The sequence below is a fragment of the Dipteris shenzhenensis genome, chromosome 8 (assembly GCF_047967505.1).
Source record: "Dipteris shenzhenensis isolate YYH24624 ecotype China chromosome 8, Dip_SZ_1.0, whole genome shotgun sequence".
NCBI lineage: Eukaryota > Viridiplantae > Streptophyta > Polypodiopsida > Gleicheniales > Dipteridaceae > Dipteris > Dipteris shenzhenensis.
This window is the reverse complement of record NC_141603.1, coordinates 22,437,083-22,460,522: the sequence shown is the minus strand read 5'-3', so window position 1 is coordinate 22,460,522 and position 23,440 is coordinate 22,437,083. Positions and strand designations below refer to the sequence as shown.

Genomic DNA, 23,440 nt, shown 5'->3' with positions numbered 1-23,440 from the left:
GAGTGGAATCCACTACATGGAGTTAGTTCTCAACCCCTAGGGTTGTCCAAGTCCTTAAGACTTGATTATTTACCGCATCACCTGCCACTTGCCAACATGCCTCACAAGATTGGGATGGTCTGCACATCCACCCAGTTTATGTACCCAACACAAAGGAGATTTTATACCCTTCAGTTCCTAGTTTTTCATACGGGCTTAGAGGCGAGCCTTGATGCATCTAGGCATTGATAAAGTGTTACAAGGACCGAATGAGATTACATAGGTTAAACCCATCAGTATGATGTAATCTTCGGGACCCATAATCTTTGTGTTAACTATCTATACCTTGATCATTCACCTACACATCTAAATAGTGCACTAAAGTAGTAATCGCTGGTTTCAATTTGGGTAGATTTTGGTAAGTAGTTCAAGCAATGCCCTTAGCAAGCCTAAGATACAATTAAATGTTCCGAGACTACTTGTGCATTTATTATGTGCATGGGTAGAGCAAACATCAATCAAAACTTTGAAAAGAAAAATTAAAATCTATTTAATTAAATTATTTAAGTTATTTTCCACTATTCAAATTAGAACATATCTATATTTTAATTAACATGTAAGTACCCTGGTCGCTCACCTGCACATTAGATAGTACACAACGAGCCACAACCATCGCTTTCAATTTGGGTAATAGGCTTGGCAAGGCTAGGATAAAACTAAATGTCTTAGGCCTAATTGTGCATTAATTATGTGCATGGGTAGAAGAGTCATCGGTAACATTTTAACAAGGAAAAGTAAAATATATTTGATTAAATTGTCAAAGCTATTCCCAATAAGCAAGTTATGTTCAATGAATATATCTATAATTTAATTAACCTGCAAGTCTAATTTCACAACTTTTAATTAGTTTTAGGATTAGAACCAACCATCCACCTCATTCATGCATGCTTGCTATTGAGATCTTGGCTACTTCCTCATGTTTCAAGCTATTGCACCCTAAAAGAGCAAACTCGCATTGAATTCTTACCTCATGCTAGCCTCTAGGCTCTAGTTTCACTCACTAGGCACCTCCTAGACAAATTTTGATTTGTTTACAGGTACTTATTGCTATTTTGATGCATAAATTCACTTCGAATTGAGAGCACACTCTGTGCACCATGTTTGCATGCAATTCTTTCCTTCTAGAGCAATTGAGATTTGAAAAAGAGACTCTTTTTCTTGATATATTTGCAATTTCTTGCACTTTCAAGGTTTAGTTTTCACCTCTTGCCTTCCCTAGAATCAGTTTCGCTCCAATTTCTCAAAGATAGGTAGTTAGAATAATGTTCGTCAATTTTTTGAATAATTTGGCATCAATGTGAGATAATAAAGTGAAAGATTGCTTCCAAGAAATTTGGTTTGACAATAATAGATCCCTGATCAATCACGATTTGATATATAGAGTTCAAAATGAATTCTGACATCATTCAAGACTTCAATTGGAGTTTTGTCCCCCTTTTGGACAATGTTTTTTTACTTTTGGGCACAGCTTTTTCCTCTAGAATCGAAAGCTTCATGCTAGAACATTTGCTAAACACCTTTGGATTGATGGTTTCGTATTTTGGCACCATCTGCCATCTTTTTGGGTGATGGATTCATCACTCGTCATTCATTAAGACTATTGGAACAATTTTTTAATTGAAGTACAAGAAGGTTTCTCAATGTCTTACATTGGGTTTAAGTTCCTAACTCTTGTAACATAGGAAGTGATTGTCACACTGTTTTTGTGGTAGAAGGATGAAGAAAGCATGAGGACTGCTCTATTAGCTGAATTTTGGACATCTGACAAAGATTCTAGGGATATCACCAAGTTCGGCTACATGGACTTTATGCTTTGTTGTTGTTCTACATAGGATGTATCCCTCCTACATCTATAAAGTAGTGGTTCTTAGATCTATGTTCTCCTAGGATTTTAGGGGTTCCGTCCTAAGTTCAGGAATACTACTGTATTAAGAGTAAAAATTACAGGAATACACAAATATGCCATGTGCTTGAGCTCTGCCAGGGGGATCCTCGTTCGCATGCTAAATGGTCTCGCTTTTTCCATGTTCCACTCTTTCAATGATTTTCAGCTTTACAAATGTAATGTGGTGGCATTCATGGTTATAAATTTCTTGTTCTAATTAAATAAATCCACAGAAACACACTTCTGCATAAACAGCTAGGCCTTGATTATTTGTCATAACATGATCCTAGGTGAAAACAAGATCAACAAATAGGTAGATCTATATTGAATACAAGTGCACTATAAGGCTATTTCACAATATGCAACTTAACTGCCCAAATACTTTCTTAAGAGCTAGGCCTTGATTTGCTGTCATAACACTTAGTGTGTGAATACAAGATCAAACATACAGGGATCTCTATATTGATTAGAACTGCTGTTTCTGCATAATTGCCCAAATACTTTCTTACGAACTAGGCCTTGATTTGATGATCCTAGGTGAGTAAGGGCAAGAAATCACGGAGATTCTTGAGAACGCATGGGTGACAAACAATCTGATAACAAAGATGATGGAGAAAGCACTTTGTAGCTTTGGAAGCATAAAATTCTTGTGCCTGCTACCGTATGATTGTATCTATTCTCTTTAGAGGGTTAACGCACAAAATACTATATTTATCCAAGTGAGACATGACCACATTAAGATTGTCCTTTAGGTCTCGAGTGTACATCCATCATTCTTGCGATCAAATACTATCACAGCAATCATTCATCACTGTCCTTGTGGCTCCTCAAGAAAAATCAAGTTTTGCTTCAGAGGCATCTGTTACTGCTTTGTGCTTTCCCAAGCATGCATGAATTTAAGTACTTCTGTTGGGAATACTGAACAAATGAGCGACGCTCTTTACAAATGTCTAACACTGAAAATTAAAATTTGTCACATTGACACTTAAAGATCCGTACAACTATCTTCTTTCCAAGTTTGGACATGAAGTTATGATAAAACCAACATTCACAAGGCTATGCTTCGTCATTCGTCTTAACGTCAATGGATCATTGAAGTCCCTCTTGGACATGGAGACTGAGAATTCAAACTTTTATCAACGTGTTGATGATGCTTTATTGCTAACCCATCCAAAGCTTCAGCACTCTGTCCTTTCCTCCTGATGCCACCTTCTGACCGTCTGGACTCCAGTCCACAGCAAAAACCTGAAGATTAAAGACTTGTGTCAACTCAGAACAGATTTCCTAGCTATATTCACATATCAAAAGACTGCTATGTCATAATTTATAAGAAGACTTTCAAAAACTGTTTAGGTTGAAAACTTATACCTCATCTGCATGCCCTGGAAGGTCCTCCCGAAGCTTTCTAGTTCTCATGTCCCAAATCTGAGGCAACATGAATTTAGAAGTCACTAGGAATGGCAGGACGTGCTGATCTAAGAGAGCTGTCCAATGCCTTTTCGCCATCACTGGATTCCATTTTTGATAATGGTGTTTCTACTTTATATAATTCGACACTACAATTGCATTTACGTACATGATGTCACTCAAAAATTTAAGCATAACAAGAACCAACCTTTTCCAGGAAAAGAAAAAAGGATATCTACATTTTTCAAATAGAAAGCCTCATATGTTTTGTCTAACTATTGCTTCTAAACCGTTTATCAGACAACATTGAAAAACTTTTGCCTTCATGAAGACTCACCTTGAGAGTAGAATCCTTGCTCCCACTAAGCAATAGTCTGCTGTCTGCAGACCAACTAGTATCACACAGCAAAATACAGTGTGAAGCCCTGGATCTGATAAGATGACCTCTCTCTCTCTCTCTCTCTCTCTCTCTCTCTCTCTCTCTCTCTCAAAGAGAAGGGAAAGAAAAGATCAACCACAACTATACTGTCAAAGCAACAGATGAAATCATAATGGAATAAGACATGGGAAATGGTCTGAAAAAGCTAGCTAATGGGAAAGCTCCAGATACACAAGGGCTAGTAGCAGAGATGTTAATATGGGGAGGCGTGAAAACAAAGAAAATGCTTACGAGGCTTATGAACATGTCTCTAGAGGAAGGGTCTCCACTAGATTGGAAGATAAGCAGAATTGTACTGATCCATGAGGGGGGAGATAGCAAGATGGCAAAGAATTATTGGACAATCATGGTAAGCAGCCTAATGGCAAAGTTATATGGCACGATCCTTGAACAGAAAATCAGCAAATTGTCGGAAGAACAAAGAGTGAGGGCGCCATCCCAGGCAGGGTTCCACCCCAAGCACTCAACAGTTGATCATCTAGTTGCCATACGGGCTGCAACTGAAGGAGTCGAAGGTAGGAAAGAGGCTGTGTACTATTGTTTCATAGATTTCAAGAAAGCCTTCGACACAGTGCTGCGAAAGTGGCTATGGGAAAGATTGGAAAAGCTTAAGAGTCCCTCGAGAAATCAGAGAAGCCACATACCAACTCTATGAGAAGGTTCTAGCTGAGTTAACACAGGAGCTAGTAGCAGGATCATGCTCCAAGGGGAAAGCTGTAATAAGGAGTAACATAGGTGTTAAACAAGGCTGCCCCCTATCACCAACACTATTCGGTCTTTTTCTCGATGAATTGGAAGAGTGAATGAGGATACACAGCAAAGAAGGTGTTCAGATTGCAATGCTTATCTATGTAGATGATGTGGTATTCTTTGCGAAGAACAAGGAGAGCCTAAGAGAGTTTTGCAAACACTCGAGAATGCACATCAATATAGACAGTCAAAGGTAATGGTCATCGGGACACGTAACAAACAAGTGGATGTCACATTTGGAGGGGAGTCCCTGGAAGTGGTCAATTTATATAAATATCTAGGGCTGGATTTCACCACCAACTACAAATGGAATGCGTGCGTGGAAAGGAGGATTTTGGGAGGTCTAAAAGCCCTATATAGCTCCCAAAATAAATGCAGGAATGCGCACCTGTGAAATTGGGAAATGAGAAACTTTTTGTACACCATGCTTGTGCAGACAGTAATCCTTTACGGATGCCCTGCTTGGGCACCTGGGCTGTCTAGGATTCACTGGGAAAGAATAGAAACTTTACATAAATGATTCCTAATAGGCGAGTTAGGGCTTAAGACACAGACACCCTACCCAATCCTGCTAGCCGAAACAGGTATGATACCTCTAGAAGGGGAAGCATTGTGTCAATTCACGCCTTACCTCAACAAAGTAGATTGGGGCTCTTTGGAGGGCACTCTTCTTCGTTTTGGTTTTACAGATGCATGGATAAGAGGGGTTTCCTCTTTATAAAGATCAGTCCACAGCCAGGTGCTTATTGGTGGGGTAAAGGGAGAGAGTCTTCAGATTTCTAGATCAGTCCGCTAGGAAAGCCCTCTTGCCCCCTTCCTCTTCTTGACCCAATTCTCAATGAGGGAAGGGGGCCTGGTGCCAGGAATGAATCCAATGAGTACATGAGTGGCCAACAAATTTAAAGTATTTGTAAGGTTTTCATCTATAGAAGTAGAAACATGAGTACCTGGACCAGTAGACTCTGCCTCACCTCCAGATTCCCATCCCTCTTCTTGAAAATCTTGTGCCATTCCAAGTGATCTTTCATCTGCTCCTAGCACATGTCCAGCACCTGCTTTACCACATGGGGGTGACAGTGATTTGTTCTTCTTGCGTTGGTGCCTACAGTTAGCTCTCTGGCTGGAGGGTTTCTTGGAGAGTGGGTTCGCATTGCATCTCCTTCAAAGGGGTAGTTTTCTGCACCCCGGCTGCTTGATGGTTGTCTAGCACAATTTCTTTCTCAATTCGTTGGGCTGGTGTATCCGCTGCCTTGTCTTCCTCTTATGGGGGGGTCTTGCTATTGGGATTGGGAGGGCTCGCCTCTGAGTCGATGCGCCATGTGCTTGGAGGACTTCAGTTGTTTGCCACTATATTTGATCTTGGGATTCCTCTTCCTCCAGTCCATGACCACCTTGGTGAATCGCTCTACCTTCCATTCTTGTGGATGCACTCTTACCCCTCGGGAACCTACATGGCCAACACTATGAGACTTGGCAAAGGGGGTGGCAAAAAACCTTCATCTGTATTCCTTGAGAATGCCCCTGTAGCTGGGCCTCAAGGTGGAAGGCAAGTTTCTGGCAACATTGGGCCTAGCTAATCCACCTCTACCTCTCGAGGTGTTGCCTCTGGTTGAGGCTCCTATGACCACTCCTCTAACCCCAAGTCCTTTGTCTAAGACTCCAGGATAGCCATAGTCCTCTTCTTCCTAGGAAGTGTAAGTTTTGTGCGGGCTTAGATCATTCGCAAAACCCGTCTGAGTGTCATGAATAAGATCAGGGAGAAGTGGCTGCAATTGGAGGCTGATAGCCTTGGCTACGACTATACTTCTCCCATTCACTTCCCTGCACTCCCATTAAGATTTCTTGATCTTTCAAAAGGGGTAGAGGGGAACTTTGGAAATTCCTCCCATCATTCAAAGGTCTTCTGCATGATTTGGGATTCCATCCCATCAGTCTTCTTGTTTGCTGCTAAAGATAGTGAAGAGCTAACTGGGGTGAAGGTCTCCCTAAACACAAGGATGTTTAGGAGTTGTCTATCATTAGGGACAATAGTTTGGAGAGAAGAGGGCCACGTATCAAGTTTAAAAGACATCTAATATGCAAAATCAGAACTAGTTCACATGATCTCAAGGTAGAGAGGGGTAGATGGGCAAGACCCAAGGTACCCAGAGAGGAAAGAATCTGCAAAATCTGCCCCATAGGAGAGGTAGAAAACGAGCAGCATGTACTCATGAGATGTAGAGCATATGCGCACATCAGAGAAGGCTATGGGGGAAGCAAAGATCTAAAAAATATGCTGGAACAGCCAGCCAAAAAGCTAGGAAGCTACTTAAAAGAGATTTTGGAACATCGCAACAAGGTACTGGTTCTAGCTCACAAGCTAGCCCAACAAGTACTCACTACATGACAAGTCTGTAAGATTTTTCTCTCACTGGATGTAAGGGATCACTATTAGTTAATAGTGATTGCCAATCCCATAGATCCTGAAGGGTCTCATGCGGACTTTAATACAATCACATCATATCATCTCTCTCTCTCTCTCTCTCTCTCTCTCTCTCTCTGTGTTATTCTGGATTGCATCAGATTTGAAACAGCACATCCAAAATTAGCATTGGCTTCGAGATTGAGGGTGGTATCTAATGCCTGTTAGGACTCATGGGACACCCTTAGGGCCTCTTGCCCCTACTTTCTACTTCAATAAGGCTGGTGACACATAGCAACATGAGGGCATCAGGAAGAGGAGCAAGCATGACAGTATCAGGAAGAGGGAGAGGTCCTTATTGAACAGCAGCACGCGGTATTCTGTGCTCAGTCAATAGGGCCCTTTTTGGCCATGCAGCTTTTAAGGCCGAAGAAGTAAGACCAGCTGCAAAAGATCCAGGGAGCACAGCTTGCTCTCACAAAAAGTGAGTCTGTTGTTTTAGATTTTAACTCTGTAGAAGTTGACATCTTTGAATATTCCACTGCTCAACAAATGTAATTCAAAAGAAAGAAACGGAATATAATAGGCAAGATAGATGGCAAGCGGGTCAGCATGAATATGATACGTGACTAGAAAAAAAGTTTTAACGTTGAAGTGCATGTGCTTGGTAGAGGCTTTGTCGAGTCATTTGTAGTAATGCAGAGCTGAAAAAAAAGAACTTCGATAATTGGATTTCTCAAGTTAGAGACCCAAAACTTAGAAATCTGGCAGACTTTGATCCGCGGAACCCTGCGAAATACTTTGCATATATTTGGTTCCTTTCCATGGTCTCCTCTGGTTCCTTACGGATGAAGATGCAATTGCTAAGGTAGATTAGCCCATAGGAGTTTGTGAAGGAAGAGCAACTAAGATTGTCTTTTTGAACAATGGAATGTCCTCGATTATCAATATATGTGCTCCAAACGACAATAAAGGAGCATTTGCTAGCACAATTTGAGAAAGATACCTGCTGCTAGTGAGGTTATCTTGGTGGACTTTAACCTGGTGGAGTCACACCTTGACAACATTCGAAGAAATGCAAAGATCCTGGAAGGGATGGAGTGGACTGACCTGATCAATGAATGGAACCTTAAACAGTGCAAGAATCCTCAGAATTGCATCTCTTGGCCCAACAAGTACAAATGCCATAAAAGAATCATGGCTAGGCCCGAGCACACCTGCTAGTCCTGCGAAGGTTACTTGTCCATTAAGCCTAGCCGAAGGACAAGCCTGAGCGAGCACATTCTGATTATCATCTACTTCAAGAAACGGCATAAGAGTGACATTCTTGTAATACCTGGGAGTTTAAGCTGAGGAGCCTTGCTTCAATATGTACACATTATAGTCTCTGATGGAGGGAATGACACAAAGAGAAGGCACATGATTAACATTCTGGTAATAGGAAGCACCTTGTTGAGGGTGCTGATGCTTCACATGTCCGCTTTCATATCACGAGAGAGTACATATAGGGCCATATTGAGGCAGCCATTAACGAGGTTGGAGAAGACAATTTGCAAGTCATCACTGACAACAGCTCCAATTGAGAAAGGATGGGGAGCTTCCTTGAGAAAATGTATCCCAAGGTACAACTAGCAGGTACTCCCACAGTGGCAAGCAATGACTCAGACGGAGTTCCCTGTATTGACTTCTCATTGATAGATATAAGGTCATCTTTTGCACGCTGCCTCATTTTGAAGCCATGGTGTCTCTTTAAAGGCAGGACAATGCCAAAATCTAGCAAGAGTTCTCCCAAGAAAGGTTCCCAAACTGACAGACATAGCTACCCCACAAATACAATGCAATGTGCAAAATGAAAAGAATAGATGCAAATCAAATGACCAGTCAGATAAAAGGATCTGTGAATCTGTATGCACTAGGTACCTTGTGCCGTCAACTTCAAAAATTAGAGCTCCAATATATTAAAAATGAGGCTCAATGCATCTATAACAATGAAAACGCTCTGAATCAGGGTAATGATTTGCTGCAGAAAAACCTCCTTTTACAACTTTTGATTAATTTCCGATTCCTCTGCTTGTTTCCTGGAATATTATTGCTTTTGTTGAAAGAAATGCCTCCTCCCATGCTGTTGACAGGCTTATTAAAGAAATCATCGTCTCAACTACGGAAGGGGGGAAATGGAGAATTAAAAGCACAGCAAGATGGCAGCATGTAGGCATATTCAATCAGTTACACTCACAAAACACAAGGCACATACAGACATCAAGAAAGAAAACATGACGAACACAAAAGTAGCTTCAGAAAAACCTTATTTGATACACTGGACCAACATGCCCACGAAAAGTTGCAACAAACTCCCCCGTATAACCATTCCAAAGCTTGACTGACTTGTCAAACGAAGCACTTGCAACCCACCGACCATCTGGTGAGAAATACACGTGGTTGACAAGCTGCAAAATAACACCAGTCATTTCTACCCTCGATAGAGTTGCAAGGATTTCATTTCCTAAAAGGTTGCCCAGTTGCAAATATTCAGTTTATTACAATCAAGCCTAAAAACTATAAAAAAGAAAGTACACCTGTTGATGGCCTGTCATGCGAGATTTTGGATGCTTGTTGCTTGAAGGCTCCCACAAAAACATTGTGAAATCATCCGATCCTGATACAAGTCTTTCTGGAGAATCTCCCTTGGCTGCTGTGTAACGGGCAAGAGCAGCCTAGAAAGCAGTTTGATACCAATAATAAAACATCTTTTATTTTACCCAGGAAGGAAAAAGACATGAGTCTCACCATAAAGATACCAAGTCAGAGAACGAGACCCTCCAAGTTAATATACAGTTGCAAGAGTATATTCTAGTACATAATCAGACTATTGTTCCAGTGGAATCTGGATTCTGGATAGAATTACGATTTAACAACTCAGTAGAATAGAAAGTTTTCACCACTCCTTAAAAACCAGATATTAAATTTAATCTCCTTGTGAGAGGTGTGATACAAGGGCAACATAAAGCAAGTAAGTCAGTTAAAACACAATCCATTCTGCCTGTCAGTTTGGTGGAAAGCTTCATACCTCTTTTATTTCATCAGCAGAGTTGTATTGCTTGCAATTGTAATCAAAGGGTCCGGTACGTAATACATACTCCGTACTTAGGGCCAAAGTGTTCACCCAATGACCATGTCCCTACCAGTTGAAAGAGGAAAATATGTTTGCTAAATATACACAACAGAATGTTATGTAAATACAAAGAGTAAACATGCACCCATATCATACAAACTCTCTCTCTCTCTCTCTCTCTCTCTCTCTCTCTCTCTCTCTCTCTTTTCACGATGAGACTGGCACGTTTGAGCAGCGTTAGCCCGGCTGGAGAGACAGTGCTTCCTCTCACACTTTCAGGACCCTCGGATCAAGGCTCTCTTTTTCAAGTCCTTGGTCCGGCTAGTAGGCATGTATGGCAGCTCTTGTTGGGGGCTGGATCTCTCAGATGCAAACTGGGTTAGGTAGAGTGACTCCAGGTTCTCATGTTATCACAGGTGATACACAGTAAGCCGTCAGTTCCCCACTAGATCATTTCAGGCTGAGTTTGGGTCATCTCCACTGCAGCTTGATGAGGCATTCTAGGTCATCACATATTTATACTGTGTCAGAGGGTACCGCGACTGCACCTCAGGGCGACGTAGACTACCATGCCTAGCACTATCCTCCTCTACAGCCCTGGCAGCTGAGGGTGATCAGAGATGCTGTTATGCGCACACATGCAGGTGGTTTGAGAGATTGGGACTCCACATGGACAGATTACTGCAATTCAGTTTCACAAAACACTTCGTCGTTCACAAGATCACCAGGCTGGAATTCAATTTCGTCTCAAACTGTAAAGAACGTTTCTATTCTCTCCCTCTCTCTGCACAGCATAAGGGTCCAGAACCAACATGGGCTAGACCCCCCCCAAGGTACTTTATTTCAGAATCGAAGATCAGAATACAGAGTTGCAAATTGAAGGTTGAAACCCCACACATACGTGAAAATCAGATTACAAGGGAGAGATCAGCTCTACACTCTTGGCGAGTGCCAAGTGTCAAAATCCTAGCCACTATCTAAACTCATGCCAAGGGTTGGGCCTTTCTAGGGCCTTCCAACTCCCATGGTCAATTCCTTTTGGTAAGGTTCTCCCTTAGCTCCATAAAAGTAGGGCATTTCAGCCCCTCTTGGTATCTACAATAATCTAATGAAGCAACACCACCATAGCACCCGTGTTTTGCATGCAAAAATAAACTCTAGACTAATCCTTGTCTCTATGGGCATCCCCACCGAGCATAACAACACACATGCACATTTAATTCTGCGGTTAACCAAGGTCAACCCTCTTTGACCATAATTGACCGACAAACGAGGCTTATTAATTATAACCAAATCTCTCCGGCCGGGGTCAGAATATCTTAGTTGACTGGAGGCAAACCTCCTTGGCTGAAGCCAAGCCTCATTGACCAAAGTAACCTCTCTGACCGGAGTCAGCTCTCTAATACTCTGGTTGACCGTAGTTAACTCTCTTGGCCTAAACCAAGTCTCCCTGACCAAAGCCAGGCTTACTTGACCAGAGTCAAGTGTCTTCGACCTAAGTCAATGCTGACCAATTAAAAGAACTCTTTGACCATTATTCAAAATAAATGAAGAACCTTTTTAGTATGATCAAATAAGAGGTCCATTTGTATTTTACTTGGAGTATTTATAACTTGGTGACCATTACCTCCGTTCTAGTACAATATTGAGGCACCATATCTCCCACTTAGATATCACGAGGTCAACCACATCATATGTAAGGGCCTTCTACAGCTACACACTTTCAAGACCTAGTTTGCACCGAGGTGAGATTCCAATGAAGCTCACCTTCTACAGGGATCGTTGCTTGTGCATCTCCGAGAAGGGCTTCATTGATTCTGCAAGATATACCTGGATCCACCTCCCACATTCACTGAGGATCTCTATTGGACACTTCCGTGTTTCATCACATCGACTCTGCATTAAGAGTCGACGAGCTGAGGGAGTACCCACGGAGAGTTGCATCTGCATCTTGTGCGATCGGCAAGAGATTGAGTCAGAGGAGCACTTCATCTTCAAATGCCCTGTATATTATGAGATCCGAGGCCGCTATCTTTGCGACTCCTCCCCCATTCCTCTCCTATCTAGATCAAGATGCATGGCCACCTTCATCATGAGGCAGTTAGGCACAGAAAGCACTTACTCAAATCGCAAAGAAGGATAGGACACACAGTCAAACTCATCTCAGAGCATGATTACGGAGTTCTTCCAGCCAGATCACACAAACCACCAGATCATGGATAGTCAACGAGATAGAGATCCAGAGGCAGCCCATGGTTGTTAAGACACTCGTGTCTTATCGTAAGACACTTAAGACACCTTTAGACACTCTTGGTTTTTTTTTTTTTTTTTTGGTGGGTGGGGGGTAACAACAACATTGAGTTTGACTTAGCCATGCTATCATCGATGGTGACTTTGGATCTAGCAGTGGCAGTGACCTTATAGATTCGGATTAGTATGAATCTTCAGAGATTTGAGTCTTGAGAGTCGAAAGTTTCCTTTCAATTATATGTATCGAGATGCAGATTTCATTCATATCACATGTGACAAGATTCAATTGTCCATTTAAACCTTTAAGTACTCAATACTTGCGAGCTCTTGAGTCGCGAGTCTTAACTTTAAGTTTTAAGTCTTGAGTGACGATTCTTGACTCTTAACTTCATTGTACAAGTGCCTTCTTGCATTGTTTAAGTATAGCTTATTGTACTTCTAGAATCTAGCAGCGAGCTATGCTAGCAAGTTGTACATTTGTATACTTATACATATATTAATTAAATATTTATTATTATAATCACAATGGCGTGTCTTACGTGTCTTATCTTTAAGACACTTTAGACACTCGTGTCTGAAGCGTGTCTAACGTGTCGTGTCTTAACGTGTCTTACAACCATGAGGCAGCCACACGACACTCTCGACAAGGGGCGGGTGCACAGATCATGCTTGGGGACATCCCATCCATGTTCAAGACCGGAGCATGATCAATAGGGGCTACCGTGGCCCTTGGCAGACGTAGAGCCATCATCAGGAGGCTACGATGGACCACATCCATAGATAGCCACCAATGTTCTATCTCTGACCTCATGACAATACAATCCCACCCACCACTGGGCCCATCATGATATCCCACTCCCCTTTTCGTACCTCCACTCATGTATCTAATATATCTGACCAAACTTCACTTTGGATCTGATTTGATATGATGATGATGATGATGATGATGTTATGACCATGTAGTACTTAGCATTTAGCATGGTAATGAGCCTCGTTTAGAAGCTTCATCCTTTCAGCTCTGTTCTATCAAGTTTCTCACAGTCTCACAAGAGCATCCATCTTCCGAAGACTTTTTTTTTTTAATTTTAAAGAAGGATGTTTGAATTATATTACTTCCAGCATATACAACTTGTTCAACTAAAAAAGATGAACAAAAGAAACTGAGATAGAAAGAAAAGCAATTCATACATTAGTTAGAGACTGAGAGTCTATGGACCTGGCTTTGATCATTCTTGAGTTACACAGTCTATTAGCTTACTCTTAAACTTCCTTTTGAAGCCGAGTAGACATCTTTGTATCTAAGGAGCTCTACACTTCTCCTTTGAGCTTCTCTTGGATCTCTCCCTTGAGCTTCTCATGCATCTCTTCCATTTGACTAAAGACAGCTTCTCTTCTAAAGACTTTAGTAAACTCTCTCATCCCCATACCGCACCCATCTTACCCAGTCATCACCCAGTCTCCAGTCTCTTACTCGCACCTTCAGGCCACATTCCTATCAGTTTCCGTTAGAGCACGGACGAGCTCACTCATAAGAGGCTTGGGAGTATTTGCTGATGGAGGTCCAGAGCATCCGAGAGCGCGAGAGGGAGCTGTCATGCTTCGCACAGGAGCAGACACATTTCACCTAGGAGCAGGCACGACTCATACAGGAGCAGTCTCAGGCTGTCCGAGTCCAGGCTGATCTTATTCAGGGGCTCAGACAGGAGATCTCACAGCTCCGACAAGAGGTCACTGCTGTACGTACAGTCCCAAGGAGCACCCCACTTGTGGAGGCACACATTGCGAGCATGCAATCTGCCATCGAGGAGACGTCCAAATGGGTCGACGTAGCCAAACGGGAACTTGCAAGGGTAACCGTTTCAGCTACCTTCCTGGAGCAGTAGCAGAGAGCTAGCAAGGCTCTCAACATTAGAGTACGTGGGATTCCCCGCACTGAGGCTACCCCGATGGCAGATGCGTAGGCCTTCATGACCACTACCCTAGGGGCGACTAAGCACAAGATTGAGAGAGCATGGCAGGTTGGGAGGGACCCCAACCGAGAGCAGCCCCTTATCATCCGGTTTCATGACGCCCAAGCACAGCTTTCGGCTTTACGTCGTAGGTCAGCCTTACGAGACCAGCCAGCGATCTCCATGGACGAGGACCTCACTCCACTACAGGTTGAGGAGAGGCGTTTCTTGCTGTAGCAGCGGGATCAAGCCTGCAAAGAGGGAAAGTGGGCAATAGTACGGGATGGACGACTCCTTACAGGCCCCCGTCGGGCACCCACCTCTCCTCCCGCATAGGGGGCCGGGATCTATGAGACCCGGACATCCAAGACCCTATCCTGTACCATCTAGAACTGTAATGGTACCTTATGGTCAGAACCAGGGAACTTCTCGGAATCCTATATAGGTCACGACATAGTCTTTTACACAGAGACACATCAGAGTCTAGAGCGCCCACTACCAACAGTCAGCGGGTATATATGGGAGTCTGCCTACAGAGATGAGATGAGAGATACAAGAGGGGTTCGAGGATCAGGAGAAGTTGCAGTCCTTTACAGATCCACACTTTTGGGGACCATCTCAATGGAGCAGAGAGATCCACACTCCAGGTTTCTTTGGATTCAGATCCGACACATGGATAGCTGAGATTTGTTTATCGCAGTTTGCTACTTCCCCCCCCCCCCCCCCCGAGACCTCCCGCTTTGCGAGATATATTCGAGGGGAGGATGAGACATCCCCATTTGCTGCTCTGTATCAGTCCATCGTTGACTTCTCTAGCCGCAGGAAAGTCCTCTTAGTTGGGGACTTCAACGCGAGAACAGGCGCTCGTCAGGCACCACTCCTCGACTTCAAGGATGATTCCACTCTACTACCAGACATTGACCTTGAGGAGGCAGGTATGCTACGAGTTTCGGCTGACAGACGAGGACCGCTCACATCCTATGGGCAGTCCCTACTAGACCTTGGCAGGATGCATGATCTCATTATTTATAATGGTCTTGACAGATGGCCAGCATCAGGTGGCTTCACTTGCTTTCCACATGGGGGAGGCTTCAGTGTTATGGACTACATCATGGGATCCCATGCCTTCACATCTCGCATCACTAACTTTACCGTAGCACCTCTACCTCCAGGGGTTAACCATACGTATCTTTTCTTTAGCATTTCACCCCCCCGCCGCACAGCACTTTCTACCCCACTGAGCTCTTACTCCACTTACTATGATATACGCTTTGATCACGATCCCTACTTACTCTGGCCGTCTGTACATACTTCTCGCATACATTGACTTTATACCCTTACTAGAAGACCGTGGTGCCCTAGTCACTCGCTCACTACACAAGGCCGCTCTTCACGCCTTTCCCCACACCACCCGCTCCACTCGTCCACTACCTCCTGGGACCGTACCTTGTAATAGCTGGTACGATGATGAGTGTAAGGCTTTACGCCGTCAACTTAGATTCGAAACGAAAAACAGCCTTCCGGGTAAACCAGAGACGCTACGTGAATACCGCCGTCTGGTACGCAGGAAGAAACTTGACTTCGTGCGTCGGAACGAGGAGGAGCTACTGAACATTCTGTTCAGCAACAACTCTAAGGACTTCTTCAGAGATTTCTAGAGGGACGGTCCCCCCCACCACTCACTGACACTCAGGTGTGGTCTGATTATGCACGCACGCTCTATGATATCCCAAATCAGCCAGCCCCTAACCTATCACATATGCTACTCCCAACATCCTGCACCCTCTTTACTAGGGGGGTAAAGGATGCTGTAATGAAACTTCATAATGGCCGAGCGAAGGATCATGAGGGACTATGCACTGAGTTCATTGCATATGGGATTAACCTCCTAGCCCCGATCTTAGCCAAGCTATTTAACGAAGCCGTTTGCTTTGGGTTTCCACGCACCTAGACCATCAACACTATCTCACCCATCCACAAGGCAGGGGATCCCTTGAACCCGGAGAACAACAGGCCCATCATGATTGGACATGTCATGTCCAAGATTTATGCATCAGTACTTGATTCTGAGATCAGCAGATTTGCAAAGTGTCGAGGACTCAGAGCAGTGGGACAGGCCGATTTTAGGCATGATCATGAAACCATGGACCACAGTCTCGCGCTGCAATGATCTTATAATAATGGGCATGAGAGTGATAGGCCTCCAATCAGTCAAAGATTCACATAGTTGCTTCTTGGGAAGAAGCTTAACCAACCCTTTTCTCCATGAGGTAGGCATGCATTGATTCTGCCAGTAGAATTAATCATACACAGCAAGGTGGGCTTAAGAAAATCCCAATACTCAAGAAAGAATTCCATAGTGAGACCATCCCAACCAGGAGATTTCCATCTACCACATGATTTTACTGCATCAGACAATTCTCTTTTAGTGAAAGGAACTTCCAACTCCAAATCTTGCATAGGAGAAATAATTGGATTGACATGATGCAATAAAAGGTCTCTTGCTGAAAGAACCTCATGAGTAGAAAAAACTGCATGCCCAAAATGAGCCCAAAATGTCGAGAAAAATGATCAACACAAACTTCAGCAAGCTGGGCTCGAGAAGAAGTCCAAACCCCATCAGGCAAGATAACTCTGCAGATATTTTCAGATTGTCGTTTGTGATGTAAACTCTTGAAGAACTATTGTATCATCGAGGAGGTGAGGGCACGAAAGCAAAGGGTTTACTGTTGCTTTGTGGACTTCCGCAAGGCATTTGACACCGTTCCGAGAGCCCGCCTCATACGACGCCTACAGGATCTGGATTACGACCAGAAGATCATTTGGGCTGTCATGGCACTTTATGAGCGAGTTTCAGGCAGAGTCCGCACAGGATCTGGATGGACAGACGAGATCATGAGCACTATCGGGGTCAAACAAGGATGCCCATTATCACCTACCTTGTTTGGCCTCTACATCGACGAGCTCGAGTCAGTGATGCAGGCACAAGGTGGGGTAGGCTGCTCTCTTGCGGGCACGCTGATCTAGATATTACTTTATGCAGATCACGTGGCTCTCTTGTCTTCCTCAGCAGAGGGGCTCCAGAGACACCTTGACGCACTACAGTCCTTTTGTGAGTCTCATGATTTGAAGGTCAACTTGGGTAAAACCAAGGTTATGTTCTTCAATACATCTCGAGTCGTCATGCGCGATGAGCATTTCACATTTGATGGGTCCCCCGTTGAGGTAGTTTCATCATACACTTAACTGGGGGTCGTCTTTTTTGGAACAACCTTCACTTCACCATGAGACCTGCGATGCAAGCACGCCTGAGCAGAGGATATGCTTCATTGGCTAGACTAGAGAGACAATGCTTCCACTCTCATTTTCAGGATCCACGGACCAAAGGGTTGCTTTTTGACTCCTTGGTCCGCCCTGCAGGGATGTATGGCAGCCCATGCTGGGGGCCAGATTTGTCGGATACAGAGTGGGCCGGGGTGGAGCGGCTACAAGTTCTCATGTTATCACGGATGATCCGTGGTAAGCCATCTGTCCCTCACTAGATCATTGGGGCGGAGTTTGGGTCACCCCCATTATAGCTAGATGCTGCATTTCAGGTCATAACATATCTGTACCGAGTCAGGGAGTATGGGGATTACACATCCGGGCGTAGCAGGATACCATGGCTAGCACTGTCCTCTTCTATGGCACTTGCAGCAAGGGGAGATCAGAGGTGTTGGTATGCATGCACAGAGAGATGGTTTGCAGGATTAGGGCTCCACATGGACAGACTACCTCCTTTCTAGTACAGCATGGATGCTCCTTTCTCTCCCCTCCTATCACACGAGGTCAACCAGGTTATCCGTGAGGCTCTACTACAGCTACACACATTCCGAACTTGGTTGGGCCCAAGTGATCTTCCAGTGAAACTGAGCTTCTACAAAGATCACTTCCTACATATCACAGTGGAGGGTTTCATTGATCCACCAGGATACACGCAGATTCACCTACCCCACTCGCTGAGGATCTCCCTTGGGCAGTTCCGGGTCTCTTCACACAGACTTCGTATCGAGAGCGGCTGAGCAGAGCGATTACCCAGGGAGAGGCGCATATGCACACTGTGTGACATGCAGGAGGTTGAGACAGAGGAGCACTTCATCTTCAGGTGTCATGTTTACTATGAGATCCAAGGGCGTTTCTACTGCCTCTTCAGAGATAGTTATGGGATGTTGGCCCATGTCCTCTCCTACCCAGACCAGCGATGCTTGCCTGGTTTCATTCATGAGATGCTCAGACACCGCGATAGAATACTCCAAGCACGGAGACAGGAGCAGCCTTCAAGTTTCTATACACAATGCTAGTGCAAACAGTGATCCTTTTCAAGTGCCCAACTTGGGCAACCGTACTCTCCTGGACCTACTGGGAAAGAATAGAAACTTTACAAAAATGTTTTCTCATAGGGAAATTAGGGGTTCACGCACAGACACCCTACCCCATCCTACTGGCTGAAACAAGAGGATGCATGTGAAATTCGGGGAGTAGTGACACAGAAATGCTACAAAAATTATGGCACAACCCGCGGACAAAAATGCAGTTCTACAAACAGGAAATTAACTCAATGGACAGCTACGGAATGCAAAAATACCTCAGGGAAGACATATCCATGTTTAAAAGACAAAATCTGCAAAATTAGAACCAGCTCACATGATCTAAAGGTCGAAATCGGTAAGTGGGCAAGACCCAAGATCCCCAGAAAGGAAAGAACCTGCAAAATCTGCCCCCCAGGGGAGGTAGAAAATGACCAGCATGTACTTTTAAAATGTAGAGCCTATGCACACATCAGAGAAGGATACGGGGAAAGGAACACCGTAACAAAGTACTGGGACTGGCACACAATAGCAAGTTTGTAATGTTTTCTTTCACTAGATGTAAGGATCACTATTTGTTAATAGTGATCGCCAGTACCATAGATCTTGAAGGATCTCGCATGGACTTTAATACAATCATCTCATATTCTCTCTCTCTCTCTCTCTCTCATGCGCGCGCGCGGCAAAAAATGATGTTTTATCCATTCTGCTTTGAATGATGTTACAAGAGCAAACTCAGCTGAGCACTTCTATCCATCACTGCAAGAGAAGGTGAGTGGAACTCAAATTACAAGAGTTAATGAAGATGCATTGCTTTCTACCTTGGTTGAGTTCCCTATATCATGTTCAGTTGGAGGTTGCCCGAGCCAAATACTGCAACATTGTCAGAACTTGAGCATGCTGCAGTTTTCACTGGCAATGCATCTTCATTAGCTCGGCCTCCCGCTCAGCCTTCCGCCTAGGCTCACCCGCTCGGCCTCCAGTTCACCCCTCAACCTTGGGCTCCCGCTCCGCTCATCCTGCTCACCCCCCTGTTGCTGCTCCACTCCCACCTGCTGCTCCTGCTCCCGGCTCTGCCCCCCGCTGCTGCTCCACTCCTCCTCGCCCCTCCCGCCTTGGCTGCCTTCTGCTTGCAGCCCTCCGCCCGGCTGCCTGCATGTGCACCTGCAGCTCCGCCCGGCTGCCTTCCATCCCGCTACAGCCCTTCACCTGGCTGGCTGCCCGCTGGCTGCCTCCCACCTCCGCCTGCAGCCTCTCGTCCTCCACCTCCTCTTGCAGCCTCCCGCCTCCACTCAGTCCCCCTCACCCTCCGCACTCAACCCTCCCTCTCCACTCCCCACTCTTAGCCTTTCCACTCCTCGTTCCTAGCCTCTCTGCTTTTAGTGATGAAGCGTGCATGGGCTGATGGGCCCGCATGAGGGGTTGCAGCTATATAGATTGTGATGTCCCATGTACCTGGCAAAATAAAAACAAAGAAAAAGTTTTGAATTAGCATCAAAAGATGGGGAAAGGCGAGCGAGAGAATGACAAAGAAAAGGATAAAGGAAAAACAAGAAGATGATAGGATTCCAAAGCAACTTACTCTAGAGGATGTGAACACACACGTCAACAGGAGTGGATTCGGTGTGGACAGCAAAGCGATAACAAAGACTCATCATCATCACCACCCGCCTCCACCTTGGGACCCCATCATCGACTTCAACAGCTACAACGGTAGCCTCTACCTCGACAGTCATATCGACTGCTACACCGACAATTGTTCTATCACCCACTTCACAGTCCCCAGATACGCATACTGGTTTACAATACACTTTCTCTTCCCTCTCACCTCTCCCTCTGAGCCAGCCCTCTTTCCGGTACTCTACTGGAATCCCCTCATCATTGATATCCCCACTCTCTACTCACCTCACCAGCACACCATCCACCATCTCTCTACCTTTGCACCAGCCCTCTACCGATCCGAGATCCCGAGAGGTCCGAGCTACTCATTGGCAGACCCACCAGATCTATGGGAGTCTCTCCTCATAGAAAAAAGGTAGCATTCGGGCACGTGAGGCACAGTTGACCCGGTTTGCACAAGTGCAGGCATGTTTCACACAGGAGCAGGCGATTGTTATTCAGCAGCAGGCCAGTCTCATCCAAGAGCTCAAACAAGACATCGTGGAGCTTAGGAAGGAGTTTTATTCCTCGAGTCCAAATGGGTAGATGCGGTGAAGCACGAACTTGCAAAGGCAACTGTTTCGGCTACCCTTTTGGAGCAGTAGCAGAGGGCCACCAAGGCTCTCAATATTCAGAGTCCAAGGGATCCCACCGACAAAGACTGCACCGATGGGCGACACGACCACCTTCGTGGAGACCACACTAGGGGTTCCGGACCATGCTATTGTGAGAGCATGTCGAGTGAGGAGAGATCCCAACAGAGAGCAGCCTCTTGTTATACGTTTTAGGGACACTCAAGCACGCTTTGCAACTTTGTGTCATAGATCGGCTCTATGTGATCACCCCACTATATCTATGGATGAGGACCCGACTACTTTACAGATAGAGGAGAGACGTGCTCTTTTGCAGCTATGTGATGCGGCTCACAAAGAGGAGAAATGGGCAGTAATGCAAGATGGACATCTCATCACCAGACCCCGCCGACCACCTGACCACTCCTCCACATAGGGGGGCAAGGTCTATGAGACTCAGGATACTGAGACCCTTTCTTGCACCATTTGGAACTGTAACGGTACCCTCTGGTCCGAGCCTGGGAATTTCTCGACGGCATACACAGGAAAAGACAGTCTTCTACACAGAGATGCATCAGAGCCTAGAGCGCCCCTTAACGGTGGTCAGTGGATACACTTGGGAGTCAGCCTACAGGGAGGAGACGAGGGAGACAGGTGGAGTACGGGGTTTAGGAGTGACAGTCTTATATAGATCATCTCTTATTGGGGTGATTTTAGTGGAGAGGAGAGATCCACATTCTAGGTTTCTTTGGATCCGACTACACCACCAGTCGTGATCTCTTCATAGCGATATGCTACTTCCCACCAGAGACCTCACATTTTGCTAGGGCAGTACGGGAGAAAGCTGAGACATCACCATATACACCCCTCTACCATGATATCATGGATTTCTCGAGCCGCGGAGATGTTCTCCTAGTGGGGAACTTCAACACAAGGACAGGAGTTCACCAGGTGCCACTAATAAATTTTTTCGAGAGGATGTTGTTTTACTTCCCGACATAGATCTTGCTGACACTAACATATCACGAGTGTCTACTAATAGACAGGGCCCTATCACTTCTTACAGACATGCACTACTGGATCTAGGTACGGCACACGATCTCATTATCTATAATGATCTTTAGTGATGGCCCTCCTCCACCGGCTTCACTTGCTTTCTGCATGGAGGGGGATCTAGCGTAGTTGATTATATCTTGGGATCCCCTACCTTCACATCACACGTCACAGACTTATCCATTTCACCACCACCACCTGGGGCTGATCACACATATCTCTTCTTCAATATCACCACTCCCCGCCTTACTCTACCACTCACCACACCACCCAACTATACTCATTATCACGACATACACTTTGACCACAGCCTCTCACCCATATACTCTGCACGGCTCTACATTCTACTCACCTATATTAACCACATACCCCTCCTAGAGGAGAGGCCACATTGATTAGTCAATGCACGAAGCTACCCTTCATGCCTTCCCGTACACCACACGTTCTAACTAATAACCGCCTTCAAGGTCTGTGCCATGTAATAGGTGGTATGATGATGAGTGTAAGGCTCTTCACCGACCACTCCGATTCGAATCCCAACACGGCCTACCAAGTGAACCAAACACGTTACGCGAGTATCGCTGTCTAGTTCGCCAACAGAAACGAAACTTTGTTCGCCAAAACAAGAATGAATTATTGAACATTCTTTTCGGTAATAATTCCAAAGACTTTTGGCGACGGTTTCTTGAGCAGCGGTCCCCCTCACCACTCACAGACGCTCAAGTTTGGCACAACTGCGCCTGCACACTTACGACATCCCCACCTAATCTCTCGCACATACCACTACCTATCTTTTGCACTCTTTTCACTAAGGGGAGCATCAAAGATGCGGTGATAAAGCTTCATAATGGCCAAGCGAAGGATCGTGAGGAATTACGCACCGATTTTGTTGCATACGGGACAGATATCCTAGCCCCTATCCTTGCCAAGATATTTAATGAAGCAGTTTGTCTCGGCTTCCCACGCACTTGGACCCTCAACACTATCACACCTATCCACAAAGACAGGCGATCCCATGGATCCAAGTAGCTATAGGACCATTATGGTCGGGCATGTCATGTCCAAGAAATGTGTGCTTTGGTGCTAGATGTGGAGATTAGTCGCTATGCAAAGATGCATCATGTAGGGACTCAGAGCAGATGGACAAGCAGGATTTCAACGTTGTAGGCCATCTCCTGGTGGTTCTAGTGATGCCCTATAAACCATGGTATGTGCCTTGTAGGCATAAATATAGGCACTTGTAGTATTAGTGCCTTTTAGGCCACATAGGACACTTAGTCCTGTGTGACACCTAGGACACTTAGTCCTAGGTCTAGGTACTTGTAGCTTGTACTCCTTTTTCATGATCCAAGTTTGACGTGACGGCTAAGACTTGTGCAACGCTTTGCTACCTGCACTCTCTCTCTCTCTCAATCGATCCTACAGTGGTATCAGAGCAGGGGTCTACACTTGTCTTCCAAAACTCCTTAGCTTCCTGAGTCCTCCATTGCTCATTGGGAGTCTGCTCCTCTATTGGTCGTCACTGCTTCAGCCTGTTCGCCGTACAGACTCGTTGGACTTGTATCTTGCCTCCGGATT

At 45.0% G+C, this 23,440-nt stretch overlaps 1 protein-coding gene across 1 annotated transcript in view; it reads right to left on the bottom strand.

Moving 5' to 3' along the window:
* Positions 1-2,569: 2,569 nt before the first annotated feature.
* The window catches only part of LOC147899287 (WD-40 repeat family protein / notchless protein), a 139,646-nt gene continuing 118,775 nt past the window's right edge, over positions 2,570-23,440 (bottom strand). The window contains exons 8-13 of the mRNA XM_087377995.1: positions 9,989-10,099; positions 9,498-9,635; positions 9,226-9,368; positions 3,669-3,723; positions 3,293-3,349; positions 2,570-3,169 (exon numbers count right to left, since the gene is read on the bottom strand). Of these exons, the coding sequence (XP_087234121.1) occupies positions 3,086-3,169; positions 3,293-3,349; positions 3,669-3,723; positions 9,226-9,368; positions 9,498-9,635; positions 9,989-10,099 (588 nt within the window). The 3' untranslated portion in view covers positions 2,570-3,085. The remainder of the gene's footprint in view (positions 3,170-3,292; positions 3,350-3,668; positions 3,724-9,225; positions 9,369-9,497; positions 9,636-9,988; positions 10,100-23,440) is intronic.